At 40.9% G+C, this 25768-nt stretch overlaps 1 protein-coding gene across 1 annotated transcript; it reads right to left on the bottom strand.

Moving 5' to 3' along the window:
* Nucleotides 1-1213: 1213 nt before the first annotated feature.
* On the bottom strand, nt 1214-18802 carry igf2bp3 (insulin-like growth factor 2 mRNA binding protein 3). Its single transcript, XM_078268265.1, has 15 exons — nt 18156-18802; nt 17176-17236; nt 11910-11958; nt 9129-9180; nt 8809-8872; nt 7770-8048; nt 5566-5700; nt 5067-5189; nt 4761-4896; nt 3901-4032; nt 2802-2921; nt 2572-2646; nt 2188-2319; nt 1912-2025; nt 1214-1632 (listed from the first exon to the last, which is right to left on the bottom strand). The coding sequence occupies exons 1-15, from the start codon at nt 18328-18330 to the stop codon at nt 1531-1533; spliced, it is 1749 nt and encodes a 582-aa protein (XP_078124391.1). The 5' UTR covers nt 18331-18802; the 3' UTR covers nt 1214-1530.
* Between the last annotated feature and the right edge of the window lie 6966 nt (nt 18803-25768).

The following is a 25768-nucleotide window of genomic DNA, read 5'->3' as shown; positions in this document are numbered from 1 at the left end:
ATTGACTTGATGGCCTCGCTACAAGGGCCACTCCGAACTGACAAAGCTTGCTCTATAAAAATAAACTAGTCGGGCTTGGACCTTGCTAAGACGCCATCGTCAAAAAGGTGTCAAATGGCCTGGGAACAGAACAGACAAAAAAAGAAATGACGCTCTGCTGACAGTAGGGCAGCAAGAGAGAGGACCATTACAGTCCACACTGCACTGACCACGATTTTTTTAGTGACAAATTAAAGTTACCAATAATGTCAATTCCAAAACTAAATGGCATTGCTGCAATGATGTACGGTTGGCATTATTTGCATGTCTTGTTTTGTACTTTTTTTTTCAGAAAATGGTGGACCCTCAGGGGAAAAACTGAGGCGATTTTCTCTCGACACTCCTGTCAGCCGCCAGCTGAGGGGGCACCAACTCTTGCTCTGGCGATGCTATGTACAAATAGACTTTATGTACAGGGTCATCTTAAGTCACACATACACATGAACAATGCCACCTAAAGCACCAGAGTTGAAGGCAGGGTCAGTTGGCAGCTGACCAAATTTTAAATTTTCTTAAAAAAATAAAAATGTTCAAAGACTATCAGCTTTATAAAGTATACAAAATACCACAAAAGCAAAATAAAAAAGAAAGGAACATTTTTTTTCATATATATATAATCATTTTCTTTTCTCTTCTGAGGTACTAGATCCTGAGGTAGTTAAGTAAAATGCATATTAAATTGGTTTTCCTGGGCAGCAGCAGTTCGGCACCGTTTCCCTAAGTGTCAGTTGTGGCGCTGCCCTCACCTCTAAATATATATTCATCATGTATATAGGTCTATCTATAAAATGCATCTAAATTTATAAAATGCCACTATCATTACAGGGCAGGACGCCCAATATAATCCACCCTTTCAGAGTTCCTGTCCTGAAACAAGAATCTTTCCCTAAACATGGCCCACCCAATCTGAGCCAACCCTCCCCCAAAATAAACCTCTGTTGGTCCAACCAGGACCTTGATAGCAATGCCTTTTCACTTCCACAGAAAACTCATGTGAAAGCTTTATCAACCAATTAAACACACAAAAAAAAAAATCAGAAGTCAATCAAAACATCTTGTCAGGTTTGAAGTACCACACCAAGGAGGTGATAGGAGGGGGATCCTTATTTCTTCGCGTTTCTAGTGTAAAAAGGACCAAAAAAAACAAAAACAAAAAAAACACACCCATGGGGGGGGGGGGGAGAAGGAGAGCGGTCGAAGGGTGCATACATGTGAGGGCAGGTGACGTTGTTGGGAGCCCCCAGAAGTACATTCTCACAGAGATGCAGAGAGGTGAGGTGGGTGGAGGTTTAGAGGCGTAGGGTCCCTTATTAGCCACACTTGTAGTTAAGTAAGACAGGGAGGGGGTGGATGTTTGGTTGGGTTCTGATAACCTTTGACGCCCTGAGATGAGCATTACGACCCCTTGTCTTCTTCTCTCCCTGGACTCCGTTGCATCTGTCGAGTCTTCTGGCAGATTCAGTCACCATTCCTCCAGGTCCGCTGGAGCTTTTACTTCCTGCGGGGCTGTGGCAGTTGGGCTCCAGATGTGGGCTTAGGCTGCTGCTGCCTCCTCACCTGGGCCAGGATCTCCTGGATCTTTCTCTGGGCAAGCTGGATAACCGGAAGAACATGTGAAGATCAAATCACAAAGTACTCAAATTAAGATTCCTTAATCTGATCATGACATCCTCAAGTGATGTGTTATGGTCAGAAGTGCTCTTCTCAGCATGAACAGGATTAACAGCTGACTCTGGGCTGTGTGTACCATTTGCAAAAGTAGCTTAATGCAACAAACTTTATTCAAATACAGAGTTGAAGAACTGACTTCTTAGTCATGTGCCTCTGGGGAATCAGACCTGGGGAATCTTCGATTCCTTCAGAAAAACCCACCTGGCATGCAAAGAAGTGTCCGCTGATCTTTACTATAACCTGGTCATTCTCATCAGGCGTCTGGTCCCTGGGCACCACCACTTCTGCACAGGTCAGGTTCTGCAGCTCGTTTACCTGCAGCCACAATAAAAAGGAGATACAATAATTACTTGAGAAGAGAATTGGATACAAACACCACTATTTAAAGCTTCATTTTTCATTTGTTGGAACAAACTTAGTGGCAGGTTAAACTTTGCAGAATCCTGGCTTGCGTTTGTTCAGCTAGCGATTATTTACCGTTTTTCCACCTTTCCCAATGACTCGTCCAGCAGCAAAGGAAGGGACCTTGATGTGAGCTTCCAGCTTCACCTCTTCCTTGGGTCCAAAGAAATTCTCTTCCTTAAGCTTGCCAAAGATGCGACACTGAGCCTGCAGCCGGACAGGTTTGAGTACAGATTACTCATGGTGCACCAAGGAAATGGGACATGAAAGAAATTTCTATACTGGCTGTAAAGAGCCACTAACATATTGAAATCCTAATAATGAAAGACGTAAATGAAAAAAAAAATTCTGACTGCAAAATTAAGTCCAAGAGCTGCCAACAGGTGCTCCATCAAATTTAATTGTGTCTCCCTTCTTTTCATTTTTATGCATTTATATGGCTGTGAAGAGGTACAACACCTTAAACTGAGCCTCTGGCGGTCCAATGATGATGACCATCCTCTGTTTGGCATCCATTCCTTCTGCAGGGGCAATCTGAAGGAGGGCAGACAGCCAGCATTAAATAAAAAATTAAAAAAAAGCAACCTTCACTTACGCTTCCAATTCCTATCAGTCAAGTGACAACAGGTGGACAGCCAGCATCGACACGTTATTGAGATTCTGAACTTCACTTCCTGTCCCTCACTCACCTTGATTGAAGCTCCGGCAAAGTGTGACAGCTGTTTGATGTGTTGACCCTGTTTTCCAATGATGGCTCCCACCGCAAGCGCAGGGATGAACAGGTGAACCGTTTCCGACTCTGGGTGTCCCTGCAGGGTATAAACACTTTAGTGCTACTGTGACCAGGACATCACACTGACCGTAACTGCAGACCACTTGCTTCAGCCACCAATGCCCAAACAGTTGATCTAGCAAAAGCTGTTCCAATTTTCTTAAGCTACATTGGAGCTCATGCACTATAGTCATGACATCCAGTGGGATTTTTTCCATTGGGTTATTTTCTTGTTTCTGAAGAAGAGAGCACACTGTATGTTCCAGACACTAGACAGATAGTTCATTGCACACTGGTAGAGCACATCACTTGGTGTGTGATTGACTTGTGCCCTGGAAGGGGACGTGGTTTGCATCGTCCAAGAGGGACAACAAGTAGCACTGTTGATTTTGGATGAAGTCCAATATTCCAGTCAATATGTCAGCTGAGAGGATACACTAACAACTTGCTCTGGCCGCCTCCAAATCTGAACATAAGATTTTAATGCGAAGGATGCGCAGTTTGAAAAATACTCCCCTTCCTAAAAAAAAAACTGCAAATTCAGCATTTTTGGCAGAAACACTGTAAAGCATCTGTTGATTTGAAAATGTGTGCACGCCAGGATTTAAATTTCCCCATGCACACAGATTAGGACCTTTCCAATAAGAGGTCAAAGATCAAGAGGCAGCTGGAGAAGAACTTTGATGCAGCAAACCCTGTCCCCTTAATCCCGCAGCGAGCAGCCACAAGCCGTGCAAAGCACTTTGAGACGGGTGACTTACAAGGGGCTGGCTGCTCGCCGACAGCACAGAAGCCCAAAATGGCTCCTCAACCCCATAAGGACTGCACTAAAAGAAATAAAAAATAAAAAAAACGAAGCTGAGTTGCTAAAGACTAAATAAATTGTAGTTTAACTACCCTGACATAGGAGTTGCAGAATATCAAGTTTTAAATAAAAAACACCACCAGTCCCAGGTTTGTAATGGTAGTGTATGGGTCAAACCACTACTGTATGTGAAAAGGAGACTGCCACTTACTCCAAATGATGAGCATCCACCATGGGCTCCAGGAGGTGGTCCACTGGACATGGAGGGACCCATGCCTGGTGCTCCACTGGGGAACAAACCCAAAGCGTTCAGATTCAAGCCTGGAATCAGGTTGGACTGGAGCTTGAGAGAAATAAGAACATTTCCGTTAACACTATACGTACGCATTACAAAAGGTTGAATGCTTGCTCATAAACGCCACTAATCAATTATATTTTTATACTTGTTTTACACACAAGTGAGGACTTCAGGCAGCAACTTAAAAAAAAAAAAAGCAATCTCAGAGCAGCAGTGATTAAAGGTTCGTAAACCAAATGTCCACCCATCCTTCCAGGGTTGTTGATGCACCCCGATACCTTTTATTGAAAATCGTACATTATGTCCATTTAGTAAACAGCTTTTTTTCCCACCCGGTGCAGCCCTCCAATACCTGCGTTTAAAGCAGTCACTGTAAACCCAAGCGAGAAGGAATTTTAGGTCACTGACATGAGTTTAAGTAATCTGAATATTGCTGATTTGTAGTCATTCCCTATTCATAATTTTCTAGAAAATGTAAAATATTTCCTTCCGATAAAGGCATTAAGAGAAACCTTGTTAACAATACCATACGGAAACCATCGTTTGATTTTTTTTAAGTGTATTTATGACAATAATTCAGGATATGAAAGTGCTGCTATGGCAGCAATGTTTCAAGATAAGTTGTGTGTGTAAAAACCCCATTTTCTGATTTCCTTAAACATTTCAGTGGTTATCTGGTTTTATGTAAACTCAGTAATTAGCTAAGACCGTCTATGGACATTAATTCACATTTTGAAGGAATTAAAATTTTCTTGTTAGGTGAAAATGCTTACGTTCATAGCAGCCATGTCACTGTCATACGATTCCCTGACCTTCTTCATCACCTCCTCCTCGGCTCTTGCGCAGGCCTCAATAGAGCCCTTCACTGTGATGGTCCGCTCTGGGTTGTACAGAGTCAAGTCCTGGAGACTTGACAGGACAATGGAGGTGGGGGGTGAAGAAACATGAACAATTATCAGAGAATAAATTCTGATACTAAAGCATACACTTCGTGCCAAGTTGTACTTTTATGAATGGGTTGCAGAGACTACAAATAGTGTCAAAGCTCCATCAGTGAACAGTGCGTCAAACAGTCTTACGGCGAGATTGTGATCTTGGTCCCCGTATCTTGCTCGATTTTCTTCAGGTTGCGTCCTTCCTTCCCAATTAATCTTCCTACAAAGTTGTTGTGTGCAAGTATCTTCAGTGGGATCTCCTCAGTACTGTACAAGACAGATGGGATGTTTAGTTAAAGCCTACAAAATTCAGATCACACCTGTCCTACAAGTCTATTTTGTCTGCATGTTGTGAACAGTCAGTATCTCACATTGTTTCTTTCATGTACAAACAAATTTTCTTCTAATAATTATCCATCCACATTTGCCAATTACGAGCAGACAGCTGTGCATCACAACACGCATCATTGACCATCCATGCTCATTTTGACTTGATTGTAAGACATGGGAAAATAGCATTTTAAGAAAGAGCTGACGGTGTGTTTCACATAATTCTGGCCTTTTTACAAGTTTATGCGTGTAACATTAAATTGTTCGAACCAACGCAAATATTCTGTCTCATTTTGTATGGGTGCAAACTCACAACTTTGTGTCGAGGGCTTCCTTCTGCATGATCTCCATGATAGTTGTACAAGCGTTCGAACAACCTTCAGGGGTGGAGTGAATTGTGATGGGCTTCTCTGCTGCACCTGCATTTTCTTTCCTATGGATGTCAATCCTGTAGTAAAGGCAAATTTGTTTGTATTACTCTTTCACAAGGCAAGTCAAAGTGCTTCACATAAGACAGAAAGGCATTGTTGAAAGACATGTTAAAGAGACAAAAAGAATATAAATAGGCCCCTAAAGTAGATTAGAAAGGAATAAAACAAAAGTAAAAAGATTAAAATAAGCCAAAAATAGAATAAAAAACTGATTTAAAAGAAAGTTAATTTAAATTAAAGATAATTGCATGGACACGTTGGGGTCTGAGTCACGACTACTCAAAGATTTTCGACTTGGCTTTTGGTCTTAAATGTCAGCAATTTGTTTTTGTTTTTTTAAATCCTTCTTTGGGTCTAAAAGACAAATACTTATTTGTTTAACTAGAGAAAATATTGGCACATCCAATCATTGCACTTACAATATGCCACCACAATCACCTGTTGATATGGTTATAAATCTTTGTGATGCCTGCGTAATTAAGGTAAAATTTTGGTTTTCCATCATCTGCACTAGTTGGAGCATGTACATGTTAAACAGAAGAGGCCAATAATGGCGCCTTGGGGAACTCCACGTCAATTTTGTATGTTTAGTTGACACAAAATAGTCAAATAGGATTCAAACCAGTTAAGCACTGTGCACCAGAAAGTTCTACAGTTTTTTTTAGTCTAATTAGGGTGTGGTTGACTGTGTTGAATGCAGCAATAAGATAACCAAGAACGAAACTTTTCCACTGTACATGTTTAAGTGGATGTCATTCAAGACCTTAAGAGCTGCATTGGTGGTGTGGTCGAATTCCTAACTGGAAAACATCAGAAATTATTTTACGGGTGAAATGAGTTTTGATGCGAGCCTGTAATTGTTCATTAGTGAGTTGTCTAGATCAGGGGTGTCAAACTCAATTTCACTAAGGGCCACACTGGAAAATAAGATTCACATCAAGGGCCAGACATGTATAGTTTACTGACATGCTTTATTTAAATCGAAAAATTAACATTTTTTTACTGTATTATTGCCTGTCTCGTATAGTCCTCTCACAGTTTGGTCCACATAAAGCCCTAAAAAAAGTCAGCAAAAAAGTTAATTAGCCATCATAAGAGTTTAGCAAATCAAGCAAAACAATTACATTTTTAAAAGTATGCTACCACACAGCCGACTCACAGCAACCCGTTTTACAGCCTGAATATGCAATGTTTAAAGTCGGCAAATCTGCCAAATTCAGCTTTGAGTGTGGCAAAATTACAGTTTGAAAAGCAGTTTCCCGTCTTTTTGGTTTGGCAGACAACTAGGCAGGCCAAAATATATTGTGAACCTAAGTTGATATTCGGGCCGGATCAAAATTTGCGAGGGTCTGGATTTAGCCCGCAGGCCTTGAGTTTGACACATGGACTAGATTGCTTTTTTTTTTTTTTTAAAAGAGTGTCTTTCAGGCCCTGTGGAAAATAGCCTGAGAGTAGAGAAGTATAGACTATTTGCAGAAGCTCCGATGCCATGCAGATAAAAACATTTGAGGCAACGGTACAGTAGGAAGATTTCAAATATTGCACGTCCAAGGTTATATGGATGACAGGATTGAATTATGTAATGCTAATTTAATGTTTTTTTAATGGACACAAAGACAATACAGAAGCTATACCTTATAGAGAGGAGCTGCAAACTTGTTTAACTTCTGAATTTTTCCAGCAAAAAAATTTAGGCAATTCATTGTATGGCTTAGTGGATAAAAGTTTAGGGGCCATTGACACAGGGTTTGTCAGCCAGTCAGTACAATAGCAAATACAGTTACGGGATGTGCATTATTAATGTTTTTGGCAATTATGTCAGATAGGAAGTCCTGCATTTCTCAGTTCTAAATTATAAATGCAAAGTCTCTTTATAGAAGTCATGAAGATGAAAATTATTTTTTTTTTTCCCTCCTGGGTTCAGCTGTTAGACACTTTTACCAACGTGGCATTTCTCCATGGTTTTTTTTATAAATGAGAAACTACCTCTCTTCATGGTTAAAAATTTACTTTAATACTGGAAAACAACAAAATGGGACAGGACACAGCTCACGGTTTCAGTAGAATTCCTGATCTCTGTACGTACTTTGAATGGGTCTGTTTGGTGATGTTGCGGATAGTGGCACCTTCCTTCCCGATAATTGCCCCTACAAACTGTGTGGGAACCAGTATGCGCAGCGGGATGTCTGACTGCAATTTGGGCCGGGCGCCCAGACCTGGAGAACCGGAACGAGGGGTTCCACGGGCGTTAAAGCCTCTCCTGCCACCCACTGAAGGACCCTCCGGTGCAGCCGTCTCATCTGGGATATACGATACTTTCAAGGCATAGTTCTCCATCATAGATCCATTCAGCTTCTCCATCGCCCTGGGGAGCATAAAGAGATTTCATTCTCAAAAACTCAGATAGCCACTGAGCGGGTATGATTAAACACCAGAAGGCTTTTAGACAGTAGTCATGGAGTGAAATGCTCTGAATGGATAAATTGCCAAACAAATTCCTGTTGAGGCCATCTACAAAGCATCAAAGGTTTGATTTCTTTCCCCATCTCCTTATCAATGGGAGAATCCAATGAGTGGGGATAATAAAACAAAAAGGAGGTTTCAGTCCTAATTAAAACAGTTTGTCTCAAATGATGGGCACGAGGAGGAAATAGCTCCTTACAAGCCAAACAAACTGAGGGGCGGTGGCAAAACTTCACTTTGTGAGATATGAGAAATTAACTCAAGATAGCATTCCCATTTAATACATGCCTTACCCGTCAGCCTCAAGGATTTAGATTTGTAGTGAAACAATTATGCCTGGAGACATCTACAACCACACATGCTGAGAGTAACATTGTAGTATGAGTCATGTACACCAGGGGGCACCATATGACTATTTAACCCCCCCCCCCCACCACCACCACACACTCTTCCCCATCAAATGTCAAATTAAACTAGACTTTTTTTGGACAGAAGAAATCAGGTGCACTGGAAGAACAAGACATGAGTTGTTGTAATTTCCAATAGACCATGCTGGGTAAAGAGAAAAACTTCAGCAGATCCATGTCAAAGACATCAAGACAGATGAGCTGGAGGTTAATGATGTGAATATACACTGCATATGCGTGCATGTGTGTACTCACAGCCTGGCCTGGTCCTTGGCTGCATATCGAACATTCACTACTGCAGTCTCTGTGTCAGTGTTTACTGTGGGAGTACACAGCAGAGTCAATCCACCACAATGGCACTGACAAAATGGGGTACTTTTTATATGGTTAAGCAATTACAAAATTACTACAAAAATATTGAAGAAAATTCTGCAATGTAATGATGCATCTTTATTTAAAAAGAAACCAAATGAAACAAGATTGTACAGTTGGAATATAAATCAGCATTCACTAAAGGTGTGTTAAGGTGGTGAAATTTCAAGCATAATTGCAACAAATCAAGTGTGTATATTTACCTTGTTCACAGCTCTCTACTGCACCATACTGAGCAAGCATACCATCCAAAACCTGGGAGAAAGAGAAGCCACGATTACTCACTTTCGACCAGAAACTCATCTGTGGGAACCAGCCTAGCTTGCTGCCAGGACAGTCTTTAATTTTAAACCCCAGAGTTCAATGTTGAGTTATGTGGATACATTTGCTGCCTTCTTCTAAAAGTAAATATTAAAAAAAAAAAATATATATATATCTCTCTATATCTATCTATATATATATATATATATATCAAATGAAAACTAAAAAAAGGATTCAATTCATAGATCAAGTGTGGGCGAGAGGGGGAGCAAGGGTTCTAAGCTAAAACATCCAACCATGCTCAGTTGACTGAAAGGCCACACCCCCAAGAGGTCAACCCCACTTTCTAGCCAACAAGACTGCGTCCCTTCCCCCCCACTCCACCAACCCCTAACCAATCAACCTCCCGCCTCCCTGCCATCTCCGCTCCCCATCATTGGCTGCTCCTGCGCTGATACGAGTTCCCTGAAGCCAAGAGTTGCTGGCTGCTGGCTGGATAATCTGCCTGTCCGTCTACCAAGCCCAACCAATGGGAATCCAGACCATTCAGGAAAGGGTGGGGTACATTCCAGCAGGAAGCAGTGGCTGGGGGAGGGGTACTAGGTCATGCTACACATTCTGTGAATCTGCGCACATGGAAGGAAAGGGGAAACAGTCCAGGCCCACCCACCCACTACAGCTTGTGAACACATGACTACTCTCACTGCTATACGCTCGCTGTAGGGCTACACACAGTCTTATCTACCTGATAAGATACATACAAGTTCTTTGCATCAAAAGATCCCAGTCTATTCCTCCCTTCTAACCACTCCCACTCTGAGGGGGAGAAACCTCCATGTCACCTTTTGAGAAAGCAAACAGCTCGCTCGCTACATGTTAGGAACATGGGTGGATCTGGAGTTGAGGGACATGAGTAGGAAAGGCGAGCCCTCCATTACAAAACACTGAGCCTGTCTGTGGCCAGTTGATCACACCGAATCAGGCTAAAATCTAAAGCCATGCATTAACATCATAATTTAGAATACTAAATTGTACAATTCAATATAATCTCAATAGGCTCCCATACTCTTTGGAGCAGAAAATGTATTGAACACAACAGGCACACGCCATCACAGCTAAACGTCTGACGAGGAAGGCAGGGGGAAGTCACGTAAAGCTGTGTTACTGTCACATGAGATTCCACATGGTCAACAATGGAATCTTGACTGACACTTTTTTTTTAAAAAACCTACAGTGAAATTTGTCAGACAATTTTAAAAACGTTTTGTCCAGATACATTTACATGTGCCCAGTAGATTAGTGTGTAATCAAAGTAGAATGTGTAGCTGCCATTGAATACTAAAGTTTAAAATTTAAAAAAAGACGCTTATCACATGCAGAGAAAGACAAGCACTGCATGGACAGACACACACAGCTCACCACTTGTTTTGTCTTTTACTAATCAGGCAGTGGATTAATTCAAACATGATTTTCTGATGAATTTGTCACAGAAAATGTGGGGGTGTATTTTTGCCTAAAATAACAAGGGTCACAGGCTTAATCCAAGATTCGGTCAAATAAATCGAGTAGTGTTGGAATGGTTGTGTATCATTTGTGAGGATTGATTTTTTTTTTCTTAAAAATGTGGGACCTCTGTCTAGGCGGTTTGTATATGAATGTGCTAGCAGACGAAATGGGCATAATAAAAACTTGTTTCAGATTTGTGCTGCATCTCTCCATAACAATTGTATTGTACTTTAAAGTTTATACTTTACACTTTTTAGTGTCAACAGTATGCAGTAAATTAAGGGGATTGACTGATTTTGACCATACAAATGCATACAAAAATATATTTGTGGACACCATAACCTATGCCCTTAAATTAGAATACATTTGAATTTCTTACAGACTTAAAACTAACACTATTAACAACAAAAGCCTCAGACATCCTGCGTTTCCTTGCATGGCCAGTGATTGGACTGCATTACATTGTACATAGGCCAATTGTGTTTTCTCAACCCTATAGATGTAAAGGAAACACTGACATGTGCATCTTAAATACATTCAAATCACTTCATTTACAGACTCATTGTGTGAATTAACAAAACGCCCAAGTACTGATTAACTACATATATGGTTTATGGGATATTTCCATAAAAATCTAAGGGTTAATGGGATACAAAAGGTTTTCCCCCGCAAGAAAACATGGTGTGAAAAGACACTCACTTTCAAACTTGCACATGTGATATAGTATTGAAAGACATAACAGAACAAATAAGTCACTTTTGCTTCTGTGTAGCCCCAGAATCAATTCCACAGCAACCTTTTTAAAAATGGTTTAAAAACTTGCCTACTAGGTAGCAATATTAAGCAACAAAGACCATTTAACTGCTTAAATTTCCCCGATGTGCCTGACACAGCCAAATCACCTGGCGTCCTTACTTTAATTCTTCCAATGTCTTTGTTTAATAAACAAGCTCCCGTGTTGCTAAATTATTCAACCCTAAAATTCTTATTACCAGTGGTATTTGCAATCATTTGTGTTCTACCAATCACAGTTGCACCCACTGGTCTGTGTTACTCTGGCCTGATCTTGTAGCCTTGTTCAAATGAATCATGAAGCGCATGCTCAATTGAAACCCAAAAGGGAGGCAAGGTGACTCCAGAGGCCACTAAATGAGCCCAGTTGGGCTGCCCGAATGGTGCCCCACCCTGGAAGCAGTTAGCAGCCTGTTAGCACTCACCTCCCACTGCATGTGAGGGGGGATGTTCCTGATCTGCAGCTTACAGCTCCTGGATAGAGAAGAGGAAGAGAGTGGGGGATGGATAAGAGGAGGGAGAGAAAATTGATGAAGGTAGGAAAGAGATGGGAGACAGTTAGTAGCTGACAATACCAAGAGCACTGACACAAAAAGTACTTTAATCACAACATTCCCTCTGCCATCTAGCTAGTGGGACCAGGGTGGAGAAGCTGCAGATATGACTTCTGCTTTAATTCCAGTCCTGACCCAGCAGGTGCACTGAGACAACCTGGGTAAAATGTGGTGAGGAAGAAGCGGGCAAATGGGTTTGGAATCACCGCTGGGTGGCTTAAATTGTAGTTGTGGGAGGCTCAAAATTTAAATTAGGCTAAAAACGCACCACGCCCTTTGTCCCAAATCCCCAATTGTGTCACACAGAGTGACCATAATGATGAGTAGCAGGACTGTGAAGCAGCAGAAAAGAGTAGCAAGGAGCCATCAAGGAGGACAGCGGGGGGAGATTATTGGAAAAGCGAAGATGCATCAGAATGTCTTGTCTACACAGTTCGAGTCAAGCATGTGCCCTGTAGTATTGCATCATGAGGATTTAACCACTGCAAACCTCAACCCACTCTTTTCAACTAAAATAGACATACATGAGCATCCAGGGGTTGTATCAAAAATGGGGAAAGGGAGGGAGTGAGTGGTGCTGCAGGTGCCAAACGGAAACCAAAGGGAATCTCCACTAGGCGCGTCGCACTAAAAGGAAAAATCAAAATTGCGTGCTTGTTCATAGAGTGTGTGCATACAGCAGAAGCAACTGGGGACTAGCAGTTACAATGGTGTGGCTGTACTCCGTCATTTGACACAAGGACAGAATTCCCCAATCCATCCTTTAAGCTCGAAGGTCCACAAATTTAGTTGCACTTTATGTACAGCAGCGCAAGTATACCAGCTATGTGTGGAGGTCATACAGAATGCAGATAGAGTCTCAGTTCGTATAAAAATGTGAAAAAAAGTGCAGGCCACTCCGAAGTCCACTGCCTGCTGATACACACAAACCTAAAGGAACAAAAACGTACATATGGCGGGGAGCTGAAGCATGAAAACAATGGAATCACAAACCCTGACCCCCAACCTATGTCCACACCAGCCTTACGCTCACTCTGCACATACCTGATACATATGCAGCCAATTTAAGTAATATATTGTGTAGACATTATTTCCTGTCTTCTTTGAAAAAAAAAAAGAAGTTATAAACACATATCTTGTTCTTTCCCTTAGGCTTCACTGAGCTGTTAAAAATGTCTAAATGCAGCTCATCTACTTTCACAGACCGCTCCACTGCTGGTGGTTGTTTTCTAATCTGTATAAAATTACACCTTACAACATGCAGCATTTATTAACTCACTCTTTACACCATGAACTCAAATGTAAGGGTATGTAACAAGTTTTTGTTGCATTTATTTTTTATTTATTTTTTTAAAATCGCACACACATCTACGCAGTAAAAACATACTGCACATGTGCAACAAGGGCCGCAGTAGTTGAAATTCCTCAGCCACTACGACCATAATCAAGCCAACAGCAGTTCAACATTTAATGTGAGACATTAGGAAACTACTTCTAAATGAGCAAATTGTAAAGAAAATTCCCAAATAACTTCTAAGAGGAATTCCAGCCCTTTCCGGCCCACTGTGCCATTCCTGGCTGATGGCCCCCTCGATCCACACATTCTGTATGCGGTGGGAACGCCATGCGAAATGTGCAAATGCACTTCCAGTCGGATTAACCTATAGCTCTACACACAGAAGAAGTCAGCCAGGGTGTGGGGTGGGGGTTGGTATACATTCCCTAGTCCAAGCCTTTGATTTGGGGAGGGGGAGGTGTCTGAGTGGGGTGTGGTGTTTGGGGGGGGAAGGAGACTAGCACTGTTTCAGGCAAGGGTAACAAGGGCCCTCTCTGCCCTGTGGGGGTGGGGCCCTGTTGCCATGGACACAGACAAGTCCACTGACAGGAACATGTTAGTGGAGTTAAAAGTGGGAGGGGGAGGGAAGGGCCAGGAGTGACTGGGGTTGGTTCATCATGTGATAGCCAGGAGGAGGCCGGGCTCCTTATTTACTTTTAAAAATGAACCAATATTTTACATGTTCGTCCGTTTCCTTCGCTTCCCATTTGAGACCTAAAGCCCTCCACCATGGACATCATGCACACAAGTGGTTGTATAGACACGTATACAAGCATGGATATGCAGCCATAAAAACAGGATTCACAAGCCAAGCACCATGAGACTAAACCACACCTGTACTCTATCGCCATTTCTTAATCATCCCTCACTGAAGCACTATACATCAACACCATCAGGGACGGTGAGGGACACAAGACCTGTGCTCAATGCCTATCCACAGGCCATAGACTATTCAGTATGCAGAGGTTCTGAATGACTGAACCCCACACAGGCCGCTTTCCGCTGCCCTCTCACAGGCCTGATATGCACACTGTGCGCCTAATAATCTAAATTCTAAACTTGCATTTGGATAGATTGGGATTTTCTGAGGGAATTCCAAACCAATTAGTTGAATATCAAATAGAAATGACTCAACTTACACACAGAACACACATTTGTGTCTACCTCCTAACTAAACACAAAACTAAACAATACATGTTAAATAAATGTAAGTGAAAGCAAAAATACAATGTCATTGAGCCAAGCAGGGAGAGTTAAGGAACATTTGCTTGCAGTCTGGGTAAAACAAGGGGCCACATTCATAACTCTCTGGCACCCCAAGTCTCCGTCCCAAATCCGTTATTGCAGGTGGGGCCCCAGAGTGACCCTATGACCCAGAATTCTTGTAATAAGAGCCAGCAGCCATTTCTACAAAAAACCCTGATACGATCTACCCTTTGTTTCAATTTATGGAGTTTTTGTACTGCTCGGTTTTTAAAAAAAAAAGGTCAAAGGGCTGAAATGTTGCACCACTATATGAGAACAATTTCTATGAATGTTAAGAAATCATTAAGTTGCACACAAAGTATTAACGTCCGTTTCCCATACACTCAAACACACACTTGGGGTCACCCCTCATACAGCCATGCCATTATATTTCTGTACATGCTACGTTTAATTTATCCAACAAGGAGAGCATAATCTGACCCAGGAAGTCAAATCAGAGTGTACACATTAATGACACTTCAGAAACTGTTTGGCTTACAATTGATTAAAAATGAAGTGAGTGAAAAATGGTTGGCAAAACTAAATGTGTGTGTGGTTTAAACAGTTATGTCAATTGTGGAAAATAAGGCTGTTTTAACAGAAATTTAAATACACCTGTAAGATTCTGATTAATGTTTGGTTTCCCATTGTAGAATTTACATGACTTCTCAGGAGTTAAATAAATAAAAGCTCAAGATATTGTCAAAAACGAGTGGGTGTCCTCTATAAATGCCAGAGATATATCTCTATATATCCAATTTATTTTTAACAAAGCCTAGGACAAAACATTTTCAGAAGTCAGTGAAATGTAAAAAGTATTCCTAATACAATGTGTCTGTGGACGAGGTTTTTCAATTTACAGAATTTTGTTGTGCCATGTTGTTAATGCATACAGTACATTTCTACGAGTCACTATTGAACGCATCAGATGTTTTGCTAATGCACTCGAGATTTTAGAGGGCTTCTGGCCAAATTCAGAGGAATGTACATCAAGCTCTTTGATTACATGATGTATTTTGGCCAATGTGAAACACCACACTCCATAGCATGTCACCCTTAACAATTCAATCTTTGAGCCCCAAACTATAGCCACCCCACTTTTATCTCGGGTCTATGTAGCACTTCCCGTTGCTGGTGGGTTCAAAGGTTAAGCCATGATGACTGGCTGAGCCTCCAGAGTGTGTGTGTGTGTATATATATATCCTATACTCCGAATACTGTTCCCATTGACTACTGTTATGTTCCATGTTGTGAAGGGAGGGCACGTTTTACTTTTTTGAAGTGTGGCTGAAACTCGACTCTGTTGCTGTTACAGCCACCAAAGCAGGCTGCACTAAAGACAGCAACGTCACCAGTTTATCGTGATCAGGGATGAAGATTTGACGCAAAAGTCCTTACAGCAGCTCACCTGGTTTATTTAGCCAATATACAATTTTGACCCACAGTCTATACCAAGCTGCCAGGGGAAGCTTGTATGACGTTCAGGTGGAAAATACATTTCACGTAAAGATGTCAACAAAAAAAAAAAAAATAATAATTCCCTGCTTGATCCTCTCTCATCTCCATGCACGTTATATCAATTTAGGCCAAGTATAATAGATTACCCTAAAAGCCACAATGTTTCACCTGACTAAAAATGGGACTTGGGCTATACTTTTGTTAAAAGAGCAGATCAAACTTTAAAGACACCAAACCATGCATATAGCCTAACGTAAAGACATTTAGAAATCATAAAAACCAATTACCAAGCGAGAGCCATTTTAATTTAATTCAAAAGGGTTAATTATGAGCGAATTGCGTCATTACCAAAAAAAAAAAAGAAAAAAAAAGCACAATGCCAAAAATAAAAGCCCCAGTATTTTACGGTTTTCCACACAGATTACGCAGACCCTACAATGAATATTGACAGGAAATCATTCACAGAAACACATACTGTCCAAGTGTGGCTACGGGGGTCTAACTCTGAAACTAAGGGTTTCCGTGACTTGGGCCCCAAACCTCCCATTCCACTCGCGTTTGGGAGTCCATCTCATGCAACAGCAGCACAATGTGCAGAGGAGGGCGGAAGCGCAGGGAGAATGACGAGCAGATCCTTCTCAAATGGACGACTCCACAAGGCCTGTACGCCTGCACTCACTCTTTGCACACATTTCAACAAACACACTCAGGCTTTTGCTAATCGCCCAGAGGTTGGAGCACAAATAAGACAAAATGCTAGTAAATGGGCGAGCGAGAAAATACAGGCATATGTGCTGGCTAAAGCCTAATGCACGACGGTTTTAGGAGCACCCTACACTGTCATGGCGAAAGGAGGGAGTACACCACCATACGCCCCTTTAATTTGACCCCAGAGCATTCAGAAAAAGACACCTCATTTATCCACAATAACAAAAATGTATATATACTGAATTAACATTGTTCAACAGCAACATACACACTTCCGGCAAATATCACTGGGTAAAAAAAATAAAGGCTTCTTGAAGAAAATGGTTAAGGAAAATAAAAAATGGAGCTCCCACGAATTGAACCAAGAAGCACTTTTTTTTTTAAACCTACCTTTGACGTTTAGGGACCGAGTGCTCCACTTCGAGAACTTTCCCATGAAGTTCAACTTTACCTAAAAACAAAAACAAAAAAAAACTATTGTCATTAACCATTTGACCTCCTTCACGGGCCTTCTCTTTCCTGCTTGGATATGTATTTGGGGTTAGTGTTTACTACTCATTTTGTGTAGTGGACTAAAATCTTCACAGGTATTATGTAGCCTACACATGGCAATGTCCTGGATATTTTCAGCAGTGATTAGCAACACAAAATGCTGAACGTGTACGAGTCACTAATAGCACGAGACACAAATGAGCCAGGCATTAGCTCAATTCCTAAAATTACACGACTTTAGCGAAATTGTAGGTGTGTTATGAGCAAGCTTTACGTTAGTTTAATATCAAACCATGAGACGAAGTGGATCATATACAAGAGCAAATGGGTCGTGTAGCTCAGTTAGTTGGCCTACATTTGACCAACACAATTAAACCACCTGGTGTGTCAGCATGGACGAAATGGCTTCACAATGTAGCGAGTTGTTGCCACTGGAGAAGCCCTGCAGTTTGAGAGGAAGTTCAAATTGAAGCTGCAGCCCATGCTCCTATCGTGCCAAAGTGGACTGTGTAATAAAGCTCACAATAAGGTTGACTTTACGGCGTCCACAGCCCGCTGCCTGTGCGCCCCACTGCCCTGAACGGCACATAACCTGCATTAGTAAAGCCAGCCTTGGTATTTCTCATCATGATTGTGTTTACTCGACCATTTTATCAAGCTACACCAAGTGAAATTACAAGAGCGCAATTCACTCAAACCCATGGCAGCTTTTTGTCTGAGCCCACAGTGTCAAAAGGCCAAGTAAAGGTTGTGTGTGAGAGAAAGAAATGCTTGGATACTCTGCCCCCCCCATACAGGACTGAAGTAAAGGCGATCTTCACACAACTGCAGCAGTTCGTGCGTCTTTCAAAATAACACTTTTGACCAAGATTTCTCACCTGAAAGAACATCGATGGCCTTCATTGCAGCTTTCTCGTCCGGGCAATCCACAAACGCATAGCCAGTTTTGACAAGAAACGGACCACTGTGCGGAATCTTCCACTGCTCAAAGATAGTTTCGAAGTCCTCCTCGCTCGCCTCAGCGCTCACGTTGCCAATGTATAGTTTATTCATGTTCTGTGCCGAAAAGGGACAATCTTTACGCTGAGGGAGAGATAGTAATTTGCTCTCACGGGTGTGCAGGGTTTGGAGTAGCCTAAATCGCCTTTACTATTATGGAGTGGCTGTGGCGTGCCTCCCGGTTGTTCGAGCCACAGATAGATTTAAACTGGCAGCCTCACAGTGCGTTTGCTCTCCCTCGCCCCTATGTCTCTATCGCGCAATAAATAAATGCTCAATTATTAATCTCGTGTCTCCAAACGATGGCGGGCTGGGTGAAAAGGAGGAGAAACTACGTTGTGTCTTCCTCCAAACCCCTTGGTAAAAAGACAGAGAATGTCACACACGGTAAGGCTGGTGCCCGCCTCTAAATCTAGAGCCTAGAATGAGAAGACGAAGAAGGGGGTGAAAAAAAAAAATCTTCTGCTATTCCGGCTTTTTTGAATGAGCCACGTGTTCAAACTACAAATCAGCCCACACGTGAGGAATCCCAATTGCTCAATTAAGTGTTTGGGATTGGGGAAAATTGCACGGGAATCTGGGGTGGGGACAGTAGAGGGGAGTGGAGAAAAAAGGAGGGGAAGAGTGGATTGGTGTTGGGAAAAACCTGGCGAGCTATGTGCGTAAAGGGATTCCGTGAGAACCCAGTGTATCTTTACTAGAATCGCATTCGTGTGCCTTTCTCTGCAAAACCTCGATTCTCATTGGTCGGCTGAGGAATAGTAAAACGGCAGTGCGCTCATGAACGCCCATAGCAGAAACGACGCTGATATTGCGGGGGCTGGTGCGCACGGCTGTGCTAAGTGCGCTGTACTGATGACACAGTAGGAGGAAAAGGGGGAGGGGGCATTCATAAATGATGTTGCACTATATTGTTAAATTGCATGCTGGACACATTTAATTTTGAAGAAACTTGACTAGGGAGGGCCCTGCGCCGCTGCTCGGGCCTTCGCACAATATGGGAATGACACGTACTACTATCCACATGACGGCATCCATCTTCTCCAACTAGAGTGGAGCCATGCCCTCCCTGATCCACAACTCAAAGTCCAACAGCAGGCCCGATTTGCCCGTAGTCACACAAAATTATATTGAGGGGGTGTCTTTGGGCGAGATGAGAGCTGCCACGCCACTTGATTTTTCCAACTTTCAGACCGTTTGGCACAACGAAGAGGCGTTGGCCATGTGGACCGAATGCACATGGCGAATTCTCTGCTATACCTCCGGCATGGATCTGCATTCACTAAGGGAAGGAGGGGTCTCCTACACTGAAGTGCCCCTAGCGTCCTATATGTAACGCACAGCCCTATTCAATCACGTGTGGAATCCATGTCTAAAATATTACACAACTGTCAATAAGTTATTTTGTCAATCAAAGGTGAAGGCCGACCCTTAGGTCACTCTGCAGTGAATGGCCGTATTTACAGGACTAATAATGTGTAGCTGAATCCATACCTGTTGGCACAAAGGACAGTATACTGTCAGGGCAGAAATTGTTCTAGTTTTTCCAACATCAAGGACCCCAAAATGAATATGCACACACAATTTCATGCTTATCAATAGATTAAATCTGGCAATGGATTTGTAAAAGATGAAAGTGAAACAAAATCGTAATTTCTTAAAGTGTCATAGCTTCTATCTATCTATCTGCTGCCAGTTTATTAGGTACACAAATCTAAAACTAATGCAGTCTAATACAATACATTTTACCTTCATGTAGGTCAAATTGGACACATTAGAAATGCTTCTTAGTATAATGCTGTAAAGTGAAACAAAATCGTAATTTCTTAAAGTGTCATAGTTTCTATCTATCTATCTATATATCTATTTATTTCCTGCCAGTTTATTAGGTGCACAAATCTAAAACTAATGCAGTCTAATACAATACATTTTACCTTAATAATTCAACAGCACTATATTTATAGCTGCCAAGAAGACAATTAAGTGAAATCAACACCTCTCATTTGCAACAAGAACTGAACTTTATAATCTTAATGAATTTGGAGTTTATTGCGGAATTGTTGTATTAGTCTGCATTAGTTTGAGATTTGTGTACCTAATAAACTGGCAGCTGAGTGTATCTGTTTATATTTAAATGGACTTCAGACTGAGGGCTTATAGTTGTCTACATACTTGTTTAGGTGTGCTCAATACACAGCACATGCAACAGTACAATTCAGATATGAAGTGTATTATCAGTCAGATAGTTTTTTCTAGATCATGTGTGGGCATCCAGGCATCATTTATTTCCTATACTAATGGTATATGAGTTGTCCTATATGAGTTATGAATGATGTAAACAAGTAAAGTATGACTTTTAGCCAGAAACAATGTAAACAGTTAAATAGGCTAATAGCATTGCCTTATTCATTTTCATGTGAATGTATGTTTTTCATCACAACCTACATATGTATTATTTTCAAAATCATTTAGCCTTTAAACAGCTGGAGTTTGAGAAGTTGGTAAAACTGTATTTCACCAACAAAAAAATGCTGAAAAGTAAGATTAGGTGGGTGCAATCTCCACTGCATCCCTGCAATTGCAAGTGCAATGAGCTATGCTTTGAGCTGAAATGATAATACTGTGTCCCTGCAGCTAATGAATAGGCCTAGGTGTGCATGCTCATGTAAAGCAAGTTACAAAAGGAGTGTTGGTTTAGTGGGCCCTTCAGCCACTAGCTCAGGCTGGGGCCATGGCTGTCTCAGTGGGTTTTACTCCTCTGCTGCTGAGCAAACACACAAAGCTCTCTGATTGGCCCGGAAGGCTATCCAATCAGAGAGCTGCAGCCGGCTCCGTACTACTGCTGCTGGCTCGGCCTCAACGCGCTCATTCATTGGCTCCTCGGCTCCACTATTCTATATGAATCAGCGCGCCAATAATACATTTTCTCCCCATGTTTCCTCTGCTGGGCTTTGTCATAAGCCAAAAAGATGTAACGAAACACGAGTCACTGGCCAAATCCGCGGCACTTTTATAACTGTTCTCAACTTTTTTAGGAAGTTAGGTTGTGTTTACATGCATGGAGCAATCATATAATAGGTTAAATGAAAAGAGAATACAAGAGAGCGTTTAAAATGCAGACTTTAGTAGCCTACGCCGTCTTCTAACTTTTAATCGTTTCATAATTTGTTTAAAGTTTTAACGCCAGAAAAGTTTCTTAATAACTTTTAACTCAGTGGTTAGCTCCATAGGCTACTCTTTCAGGGAACAATATAAGGGATTTATTAAACCTGGGCGCTTTTCGTCGGCCTAGTTATGCTCATACATTTTTTTATAACCTAGTTTATTTGGCTTTAATGATTTCCACTGCAAATTAAATAACGAAATGCACAGCAGGAACTCGGTCTACATGTAGGCTACTCCTGCCTGCTGGATAGCACCGTATAGATGGTAGATTTGTAGGCTATATAGAGACAGCAGTCATGTGAGTGCTCGCCTGACTGTGTCGGTTTAAATGAACTGCATGGCTGCAGCCTGTGTGTGTGTGTGTGTGTGTGTGTGTGTGTGTGTGTGTGTGTGTGTGTGTGTGTGTGTGTGTGTGTGTGTGTGTGTGTGTGTGTGTGTGTGTGTGTGTGTGTGTGTGTGTGTGTGTGTGCGCGCGCGCGCAGGAGGAGTAGTGAATGTATCGCTGAGGAATGTACAGAAAGTCTCCCCGCCCCCAGTTTCTCCTGGCTATCGACAAATTCCATAGGGGCAAACTGACATAAAGTTTCAGACTAGACTGCATCTTATGTGGGAAGATTTCTGCGGTTAATGTCAGTGCAGGAAAAATAACTGACAAAATCGATCTGGTTAAACATAGTCTGGGATATTTCTAGAGAGAAAGAGAAAGGAGATAGGAGGTAGATTGTTTAAGTAAAACGCAGTTTTTAGTCCAACTTTGAGCTGTTGGCCTCATTCCAAGATATAGATAGTCTACATCGCCAAGCGCAAGCCTCTTTTACAAACCCCTTTAGGCTACACTCAATCAAGGGATTCTGTTTTCCGGTGAGATTGCTTTATTTCGTATTTATTGTTAGGCAATTCTAATCTTTAACAATGTTTTATTTCCACTTGAGCCTAAGCATTCCCTGGCTGACCGCTTCGGACAGAGTCAGGAAACACAGTGGTGAACGCCATGTTGAGGAGAATCTAGAGAGCCTTTAACATTAACTGATGGAAACAATGTCGATGTTAATGTAGGCTAAGGCTCTTTTTTTTGGTCCAGACATGTGTTTTCTATTTAGGCTACATCAGTGAGTTTCATGCAGGCTCCAAAACATAAAAATATGGATGTGTTTTCTCCACAGATGTGATGACACCCTTCATCTCATTAGAAAATGGCGGTTTGTGCCCCCTCAAAACACATGCCAGGGATTGGAAGATTTGTTTTTAACAGTAAATGACTAGTTATTGGAAACTGGTGGAATATTAAAATGGTACATATATTCAAGTTATTATCTTTGCTATTTTTTTTAAAGAATAATACTAGGAAAGAAACTATTTTTTTGTCTCGATTTCTCTTCACGTGCACTCTTTTTTCCCCAAACAAAAGCCAAATCCTGGAAAATAGAATGAGAAAGTTTACTCAATCTGGATCCACAGTTACAGAAACGATTATTTAAATGTGAGGATATTTTAAAGGAAATAGTTGGTGTCTTATTCTGTTAAAAACAACTCTAAAAAACTATTAATAGCAGCCAACACAGCTACCGTCATACTATTGTTGTTTCACAAGACAAGTGGCAACATCTGTCCCTATATTTTTAATGAAATATTTGTTTAACTTCAAGTCATTTGATTTAAATTCTGCACACGCTGCATTTCACAAGCTGCATAGAAGAAATAGCTTGCAATTTGTATTTATTTTTTATTTCTCATTAATTCAACAAAAATCTATTTTTTGTAATAATCATCTGTTGATTTTTGTATTGTTTGAAACCTTGAAATAACTGCATTTTTATTGTTGTTGACCATTTAATCAGAGTGACACCACATATTCAGGAAAGTCTAATGGGAGTGGGTGTTTTCACGCACAGTCACATTAATATTTGCAGACTTAGTCACACATTGCATACTTACATGTATGTTTGTCTCTCTTATATGAATATGTCCCTTCTGGCTGCTGTTGTTTGCTGGTTTCAGCACCTTGGTTAATTAGTTACACTGTGTTGAGAAAATTTCTCTTGAAACAACTCAGCAATCAATTTCTTCAATATCTTGTTTTCTAAAAGCAGAGAGATTTGTGATTTGTTGACCTTCAAATATTCACACTTGTAATTTCACATTAGATTTTGTTTATTGCAAAATAAAGTGCATGATCTGTTGAATCTGGAATGGACCACATTGTGTATTTTCGCAAGTGGAAAGATTTCTGCTGTATGTGAATATTGACTTGATGTAAATGTGTTGGAGGTAATCATTTATCAATTTGATGATATTGGCAATGCATTTCAGTAAAGAAATACACATTATTAGATGTGGATTTTAAATGCCATGGCAGAGTAATTACCCTTTCCGCTGTCTGTGCATTGTCACATATTAAAATCAAAAAGCACAACACACATCACACGTTTTAAAGGGTTTTTAAATTAATAATAACATATTTTATTATGTTGATACAAACTAGCCTACAACCTAAACACATCAATGCATTTAACCTCCAAAAATGTCATTTTCAGAAAACATCTCCCTCTGATTAAGATCAAGAACTTTACATTATCCCAAAGTAAAGTGATAAAAATGTCAGACGATATTTCTTTTGGACATCTGTACCATCAAGAACACTGACTGATAAGTAAGATAATCAGCATGTGCTCTTAATGTTTCTTATTTTAAGTGGAGCCTCATGTCTACTGCAAGAACAACTCAGAGGTGAGGAATTTAAGCCCCCCCCCCCACACACACACACACCCCACCCATCATCCTGTGTTTCAAACCATATAGAATACATGAACATGCTGTTAACCTTCAGACATTGTCCTGTACATTAGGAGTCTGTACCCTCCTAGTTTTATTCTCAGAAATACAGGATTTTAAAGCTACAGGCTGCACCTGGTGTAGACCTTTGGTTCTCTATTATAAACTGTTGACCGTACAACTATATGGTAAAGTTGATGGAGAACTGAGAAAAGATTAAAGTAGTGTATTTTATATAGAATGTGTCTGGCCCCAGATTGCAACAATGATTTGGCTCATCTTTTGTTTTTGTTTTGTATGGTAGGTGTGTACTGCTTCCTCCAAGCAAATAGTTGACATTCCTCTTTATATTGTCCTTTCTCTAAACCAGAAAATAATGTACTTGTATCTATCTTTCTGAATGTCTGAGTGCAAGTTCTATAGGTGAGATGTCGCTACATGGAATCCCAATATTAAACTGTCTACCCATTCTGTCCCCTACTGGTCAACCTATTGGTAGATGGCCCCTGCTACGCCATGACACAAGAAAAGAAATCGTTACATCACAACACAACCTCACATGTAACCAAGAAAACCCAAGTTTTCTTCAATCTGCACCTCTTCTTACTGAAACGGCTAAGAAATGGCTGCACTACACTATGAATTAGTGGAATTTTTTAATGACAGTTATACAAGAAAAAAGTGTCTGAAGGAATACCAGTGATTAATATTCACTTAACATAAAAAGCAAAACTGTTGAATCTTTATTGAGAAAGACTTCATACTTTGACCTTTGTGGCTTTCCAGTTAGCAGTTACCTTGGAATCTTAAGAATTATCTTTGAGTTGGTGTTAATGAATGCATAACTCCGAGGGGCCATGACATGTCAGCCATGATTGTTAACCCTATTTGAATGAAAGTGCCTTACCATTGAGGCTAATGTTTACAGATAAAGAGCCATCCATTCCTTCAGGTTTACTTTTGTGATTCAAAATCATATTTGTCTCAGCTGTGTCCATTTGGGACAAAAAAAAAATAAATGTGTTGATGCAATGTCCAAGGTTTGTTTGAATGCAGGAAAATTGCATTGTTCTAAGACCAGGAAAATTGTAACCTGGTCTTAGAACAAACTTTGCCACATTCTATCACCTTTATAATATAAAGCATGCATTTGGCCACTTTAATTAAGTAAAGGTCCCAGGAAGGTTATTGTTAAAAGAAAGTAAAGAAGTCGCTGTCTTTTAATATGTACCAAAATAATTAATTTTGACTAAGCGCAAGCTTTCGTTGTGTAACTGTATTCACAGTAACACAATACTCTGAATTATTGTCCGTTTTCCTACATGTGAGCATTGTATCTTATGTGATAAAAGCCAAACTATAAAAGATTATTAAAAGTCCCTTCTTTGCACATTTTCAGTGGTGTTAACCTGAATGAGAATCTATTGTGGTTTGAGTGGCTCCAGATCAATGACTTTGAATTTGTGTGAACATAAACTTATCATGGACAATGTCTTGGCACTGGTCCTGCTCTGTGAAACTGTCCCAGCGCCTTTTCCCACCTCACCCACTCAAC

This window comes from Sander vitreus, chromosome 14 (genome assembly GCF_031162955.1).
Source record: "Sander vitreus isolate 19-12246 chromosome 14, sanVit1, whole genome shotgun sequence".
NCBI classification, from domain to species: Eukaryota; Metazoa; Chordata; class Actinopteri; order Perciformes; family Percidae; genus Sander; species Sander vitreus.
This window is presented reverse-complemented; position numbering and strand designations above follow the sequence as displayed.

Bases quoted from the DNA above. Each gene is read 5' to 3' on its own strand.
- igf2bp3 (XM_078268265.1), bottom strand. From the start codon at position 18,330: ATGAATAAACTATACATTGGCAACGTGAGCGCTGAGGCGAGCGAGGAG. The intron at 5,190-5,565 runs GTGAGTTTGCAC...TGTCTTGTACAG, and splicing joins GAAGCCCTCGACACAAAGTT to TACTGAGGAGATCCCACTGA. The intron at 2,026-2,187 runs GTAAATAATCGC...TTGTGGCTGCAG, and splicing joins TTGGGAAAGGTGGAAAAACG to GTAAACGAGCTGCAGAACCT.